We start from the raw sequence: 6,560 nt of genomic DNA, 5'->3' as shown, positions 1-6,560 counted from the left end.
GTAAAATAAAATCCCGATCATGCAAACATAAACAGTAAATTTTTTTCCAAAAAATAAAGCACAAAATCTCACACTTCAGACTATATGTAATTTTACAAATACAGAATCATATCAAACGTACTGTCTGGCAGCACTGCCTAGCACTGTGCAAACACTCCAGAGCTAGTCACTATTATGATTATTATTTATTCCTACCCAGACTGGGAAGAGATGTTGATTAATATGATAATATCAATAGCTTGCATTTTTGGAATGTTTGCTATATGCAAACATGTGTAATTTTTACACATGAAAAGGCTGAGGCTCAAATAAAGTAGGTCACCTGTCCAGGGTCACACAGCAAGAAAGTGTTTCTGACGCAGAAACAGGAGGGGCTCCCGCCCTGCGCGGCGGCGCTGAGAGGGCTCCTGCCTGGTCCTGCGGGGCCGCAGGGCTGCCGCCTCCGCTTATCAGTCCAGGCTCCCTGCTGGTCCCGCCCCCTCGGGGAAGCTGCCACTTGGAGGCGCCTGGCCGGGAAGGGCCTGGTCAGCTGCGTCCGGCGGAGGCAGCTGCTGACCCAGCTGTGGACTGTGCCAGGGGTGAAGGAAGTGTGGGGCAGGCGCTCTGGGCCCCCCGTGGAGGGGGCTGCATCATGGGTCCCCTCGCGGCGCCCCTCTGGCCTAGAGTCGGCTCCCTCTGGCTTCTGCTCACTGGGGCCGCCTTGGCTCCCCCTCCTAACTTCCCTGGCCCCAAGTTTGAAAGCAAAGGTAAGGAAGGATGGAGCTGTGTGTGGACCCCCACACTGGGTCCTGGAGGGCAATGCTGGGGCCTGACCTTCCAGCCTGGGGACCAAGCTGGTGTCTGAACCCCTAGGGTGGGTCCTGGTGGGGCATGCCGGGTCCAAGTCCCCAGACCGGGTTCTGGGGGGAATGCTGGAAAGAAACGTAAGGTTCCTGTTTTATCTTTTCAGGGAGCCTGGGACATGCTACATCCTAATGGGGCAGGAGTGGTGCTGGGCCTGGGCTCCGGGGTCGGGAGTCCCTGAGGGGAGAGGGCTAGCGGGCCCTCCAGTGAGGGAGACAGGAAAAAGCCCGGGTCCCAGCCCCAGGGGCCGGCCGCAGGCCACTGTAAACACGGTTTGGGTGCGGGCACCAGATCCCTTGCAAGGCTGGGTTGAGGGAGGGGGCGGGGGACACGGTTGGCGCTATCGGGAGGCCCGGAGCCTGCCAGGTCAGATAGGGGGCCCCGCCTCCTCCACACACACCCACCGGCTCGGCTGTCCTGGGCCGCGCCGGGCTGGGCAGCGGGAGACTGAGGGCTTGAACGCTGCGCTCAGTTCAGCTGGCTGCGGGATGGACGGGTATGTGTGGGGCAACAGAGAGGCAAGTAACGTGAGCCTGGGGATTCCGGAGGCACCACCTCTGCGTACCCCTTTGGGGCCCCGCTGGGGTAGAGAGCTGGGTGGGGCGCTTGTCTTATCGGGCCGCACAGGCGACGGGAAAAAGGGGGAGGGCGCTGTGGTCCTAAAACAGGGCTCGGCTTGCCTGACCCCTTCCCTTGCGCCCCTCCCTCGGCCCACAGCGGCCCTGCTGGCGGCCCACGGGCCCAAAGAGCTTCTGTGCTTCACCGAGCGGTTGGAGGACTTGGTGTGCTTCTGGGAGGAAGCGGCGAGCGCCGGGGTCAGCCTCCACAACTACAGCTTCTCCTACCAGCTCGAGTAAGTCCGACGGGGCGGGCGCAACGCCCCCAAGGGTGGAGGAGGCGGTCGGGCCGGGCCGGGGCTGGTTGGCACCTCCCCTGCTGGTGGGAAGCCCGCGGTGTCCGGGATGACACATCCCCTAGTGGCCCGGACTGGAACACTCCGGTGATCGCCGGTGGAGCGCGACTCCGAACTCGGGGCTGGGACAACCTCTAAGTCAGGTCCAAGGTGTCGCGTAGGTGGGTCTGGGACGCCCCCTCCTGGTAGTGACCAAAGTGAACCCATGGTCCTGTCAATACCTCCCAACCTGCTCCCTTCCCTCCCCGGTCACTCCTCAAACAGGGGTGAGCAGTGGAAGCCGTGCCGCCTGCACCAGGCGCCCGCGGCCCGCGGAGCTGTGCGCTTCTGGTGCTCGCTGCCGACGGCGGACACGTCGAGTTTCGTACCCTTAGAACTGCGGGTCACAGCGGCCTCGTCCGGTGCTCCACGCTACAGCCGAGTCATCCAGATCAACGAAGTGGGTAAGTTCCCCGGCAATGGGGCAGTGGTTGGGAGGGGGGTCTCCGTCTCCGCCCACTTGAGCTACCCTTCTGCATAGTGCTCCTGGACCCCCCTGCGGGGCTAGAAGCGCGGCGGGCGGACGAGGGCGGCCACGTGGTACTACGATGGCTCCCACCTCCTGGGGCCCCCATGGCGAGCCTCATCCGCTACGAGGTGAACATCTCCGCAGGCAGCGCCTCAGGGGGCACGCAGAAGGTGAGGCCCGCCCCTACTGCCCGGCCCCAAGTCTCTCCCAAAGGTCCAGCCCCTCTAAGTGCCGCCGAGACGGTCGCCACGGCCCCGCCCCTCCAGGTCCTCCCCCGACGCCCGAGTTCCCTTAGTCCTGGCGCCCAAGACAGCTCCACGCCGGCGGAGAAGGCGCCTTTCTCGCAGCCTCCCCCGCGCGCCTGAATCTTAGTCCCTAATCTTAGACCACCTTCAGGGCCCCGCCCCCTCCGCGCTCTGGCCCCGCCGTTTACCCGGGGCCCCATCCTGATTGGTCCCGAACCTGCCTGGGCCCCGCCTCCTACTCTCCTTGCGGGGTAGGAGAGGTCCCCGGGTTCCCTGGTCGCCCCGCCCCACACGCCTGGGTCCGTGCGCTCGGCTCGTATTGGCCACGCTTCTCACCCAGGCCCCGCCCGCAGGTGGAGATCCTGGACGGCCGCACCGAGTGCGTGCTGAGCAACCTGCGGCGCGGGACGCGCTACACCTTCAAGGTGCGCGCGCGTATGGCGGAGCCGAGCTTCGACGGCTTCTGGAGTGCGTGGTCCGAGCCCGCGTCGCTGCTCACAGCCAGCGGTGAGGCCCTAAGTAGGGGTGGAGGAGGGGCTGGAGCTGACGTGGGGCGAGCCCGCTGCCTTGACCTATCCCTGGTTCTCCAGACCTGGACCCGCTCATCCTGACGCTCTCCCTCATCCTCGTGCTCATCCTGCTGCTGCTGGCCGTGCTCGCTCTCCTCTCCCACCGCCGGTGAGCACTTCATTCGGACACCTGGTCCAGGCCCCTTCCCATTTCCTTGTGGAAACCTAGCATCAGAGAGGCGGGAACTTGCCCAAGGTCACAGTCAGGAGTCCGTGGCAGGGCTGGGATGCAAAGCAGACCAGACCCCAGACTTAGTTAAAACATTCTGCTCTGGGTGACAGTCATCTGGTTTTCCCTTTTTAGAGTCCTTTGCAAGTTCCTTTTTCCGATTTCATCAACTTTTGTAAAGTCAACGAGATGGGCTTAATGGAAAGATTTAAGCCCCAGAGTGTGTTCCCATCCCCGTTGTTAAGCTCTTCAGATGCTTTATGATTTGACCATCCCACCTGAGGTTTTTGTAATTCTAAGCACATACCATGTGGTTTCACACCGCCAAGCTTTCGTACATGCTGTTCCTTCTGCCTGGAGTGTTTTTTCTGCCTTGTCCCCTCAGCAATCTCCTAGTCGTCTTTAAAGGCTCTGTTCATTTATTTGGTTAGAAAATATATATTGAGTGTCAACTATGTGTTCGGAAGAGGGAAGAAAGTGGAGAACAAGCCAAATATGTCCCTGACCTTGTGGATCTCATAGTTGAGTCAGACAACAAACAAGGGAACCAACAGATACTTGATTATAAATTGTGATGAGTGATATGACAGAAATGAATGGAATATGGGGACATGACAGCATGGTTAGGGAAGATCTCTGGGAGGTGACATCGTGGAAATCTGAAGGTTCGAGGGAAGCAGCCATGAAAAACAAGAAGAAACAACAATTGTGCAGTCTCTGAGGTGGGAATGAGCTTGGAACACTGAAGCAGCTGCAAGAAGAGCTCTGTGGCTAGAGCAGAGAGTGTGAAGAGGGAGTGGTGGATGATGAGGTGAATGAAGTAACGGGTGAAAATTTGCAGGGTTGCCTGCAGGGCTGTGGGGAGGAGACTGGATTTTATTCTGAATGCACTGGGCAACCATTGAAAGGAGTGAGAGAAGTGACATAATGGACCTCCAGGCAAGCCTGGGCCGGGTTTAGAGGGGCATGAGGCAGTGTGTATTGAACTCCTATACATCCTTCAAAACTGTTTCAGTTGTCCTCCTGTAGGGCCCTACAGATGCTCCAGCCAAAGCCCCTGTTCCCCTATGCACTCCGTCTATCTTCATCATGACCACCAAGGGCTAGGAGTATCTGTGTCACTGACTGGATACAGAAGTGATATAGGTGTGTTCAGTGACACATGCCCATGTACTTGTTTCTTTTGGTTTCACCAGGGCTCTGAAGCAGAAGATCTGGCCAGGCATCCCAAGCCCCGAGAGTGAGTTTGAGGGTCTTTTCACCACCCACAAAGGTAACTTCCAGGTAGGTAGCCTGGTTGTCCCCTCAGGGCCTGCAGCTTCCCTGCTCCTGTGGCCAAACCCCAGGTCTCTGAGCCAGCTGGTACTGTTTCCCCAGCTGTGGCTGTATCAAAACGACGGCTGTCTGTGGTGGAACCCCTGTACCCCCTTCGCAGAGGACACACCCATCCCCCTGGAAGTCCTCTCTGAACGCTGTTGGGGGGTGACACAAGCAGTGGAGCCAGGGACAGATGACGAGGGGCCCCTGCTGGAGCCAGTGGGCAGTGAGCATGCCCAAGACACCTACCTGGTGCTGGACAAATGGTTGCTGCCCCGGAGCCCACCCAGCGAGGACTCCCCGCGGCATGGTGGTGATTTGGACGTAGCAGCCATGGATGAAGGCTCAGAAGCATCCTCGTGCTCATCTGTTTTGGCCCTGAAGCCAGAGGGGGCTTCAGCTGCCAGCTTTGAGTATACCATCCTGGACCCCAGCTCCCAGCTCTTGTGCCCAAGGGCACTGCCCCCTGAGCTGCCCCCCACTCCACCCCACCTTAAGTACCTGTACCTCGTGGTGTCAGACTCTGGAATCTCAACTGACTACAGCTCAGGGGGCTCCCAGGGAGCCAAGGGAGGCTCATCCAATGGCTCCTATTCCAACCCCTATGAGAATAGTCTTGTCCCAGCCCCTGAGCCTTCACCTCCCAGCTGTGTGGCCTGCTCCTAGGACTCTAGTCCTCAGATTCTTGGGACCCAGCATGACCCCAAGGCCTATTTGGCAGGGTTAGTGAGGCCTCTCTCAGGACTAGGCTGTGTGCCTAGGCTATTTCTGACTTTGGCTATGTGCCTAATCCATCCTACTCAGGAAGTCATAACATTGCAGTATTTTTAAATGTATAGGGTTTCTTTTGTTTTTTGGTGTGTGTGTATATATATTATGTGTATATATATATATTTCTGCTCCTATGGCTCACACCGTAGAGGGAGCAGTATAAAAGGCTGTGAACTCAGTCTGAAATTCAGGATCTGGAAATCTGAATAATAATCATAATAAAATGAATTAACCACTCTGTTACACTAGCTGCCATAACAAACAACTTCTAAATCTGAGTGGCTTAACACAATTAGTAGTTTCTCTCATATTGCAATTCAAACAGGTGGGCAGCCATCTCTACGATGAGTCAGAAGCCCAGACTCTTCCGGTCTATAGCTTCACCATCCTCCAAGGCCACCTGGGGTCTTTAGGTAGATCCTCTGCATCCAGCCAGCAAGTAAAGGGACAGAAAAGATTCTGTGGGCCATTTTAGGGATCTAGCCTAGAAGTGGGCTCTATCTCTTCACAAATTCCACTGGCCAGAAATGGTGACGTGACCCCAGGTAGAACCAAGGGTGGCTCGAAAATGTAGTTTAGCTGGGCACCCAGGGAGAGGAAAGCTGTTTAATGGGCCTCTGCAACTAATAATAACAGTAACAACATTAATTCACAGGTCTTTATTCTATATCAGGCCCCATTCTGATGACACCAAATGTCATCAAGTGGCTCTATGGGAGTTCAAGTTTAACCACTTTTTATTATTATTATCTTTTAATCCTTACCAATGATATGATTTTCATTGATTCTAGAGAGGAAGGGAGAAGGAGAAAGAGAGAGAGGAACATCAATATGAGAGAGAAACATCGATCAGTTGCCTCCTGCATATACCCCACCAAGGATGGAACCTGCAACCTGGGTATTTGCCCTGACCAGAAATCAAACCCAAGAACCCTTTGGTACACAGGATGACACTCTAACCAAATGAACCACACTGGCCAGGGCAAGTTTAACCACTTTTTAAAAGTTTGACATAACTTACGAAAGCTGAACATATGCATACCTTCTGCTGCAGCAATTCCACTTCTAGGTATACAGCCTAAAAACCCTCACACACATGTACCAGGTCATGTGTGCAAGAATGCTCATAGCAATAAATAAGTCAATCTGATGGATAAATTAGAATTATATGCAGTAGGGAAAAAGAAATGAACTAAAAAATGTAGCCAGCCCGGCCGGGCATGGC

At 55.9% G+C, this 6,560-nt stretch overlaps 1 protein-coding gene across 1 annotated transcript; it reads left to right on the top strand.

The window, feature by feature from the left end:
• The first annotated feature begins 536 nt into the window (after positions 1 to 536).
• EPOR (erythropoietin receptor) lies at positions 537 to 5,583 on the top strand. The gene is made up of 8 exons (XM_016207829.2): positions 537 to 746; positions 1,561 to 1,696; positions 2,021 to 2,199; positions 2,277 to 2,434; positions 2,863 to 3,016; positions 3,100 to 3,187; positions 4,444 to 4,531; positions 4,625 to 5,583. Exons 1-8 carry the CDS (start codon positions 632 to 634, stop codon positions 5,228 to 5,230), a joined length of 1,524 nt encoding a protein of 507 aa, XP_016063315.1. The 5' UTR covers positions 537 to 631; the 3' UTR covers positions 5,231 to 5,583.
• Positions 5,584 to 6,560: the final 977 nt, after the last annotated feature.

This window comes from Miniopterus natalensis, chromosome 4 (assembly GCF_054644295.1).
Source record: "Miniopterus natalensis isolate mMinNat1 chromosome 4, mMinNat1.hap1, whole genome shotgun sequence".
Classification (NCBI taxonomy): Eukaryota; Metazoa; Chordata; class Mammalia; order Chiroptera; family Miniopteridae; genus Miniopterus; species Miniopterus natalensis.
This window is presented reverse-complemented; position numbering and strand designations above follow the sequence as displayed.

What these genes read in the sequence shown, in the direction of transcription:
- EPOR (XM_016207829.2), top strand. Translation starts at nt 632, where the DNA reads ATGGGTCCCCTCGCGGCGCCCCTCTGGCCTAGAGTCGGCTCCCTCTGG. An exon ending in CCTCAGGGGGCACGCAGAAG is followed by an intron (nt 2,435 to 2,862) that starts GTGAGGCCCGCC and finishes CCCCGCCCGCAG; the next exon opens with GTGGAGATCCTGGACGGCCG. An exon ending in GCTCTCCTCTCCCACCGCCG is followed by an intron (nt 3,188 to 4,443) that starts GTGAGCACTTCA and finishes TGGTTTCACCAG; the next exon opens with GGCTCTGAAGCAGAAGATCT.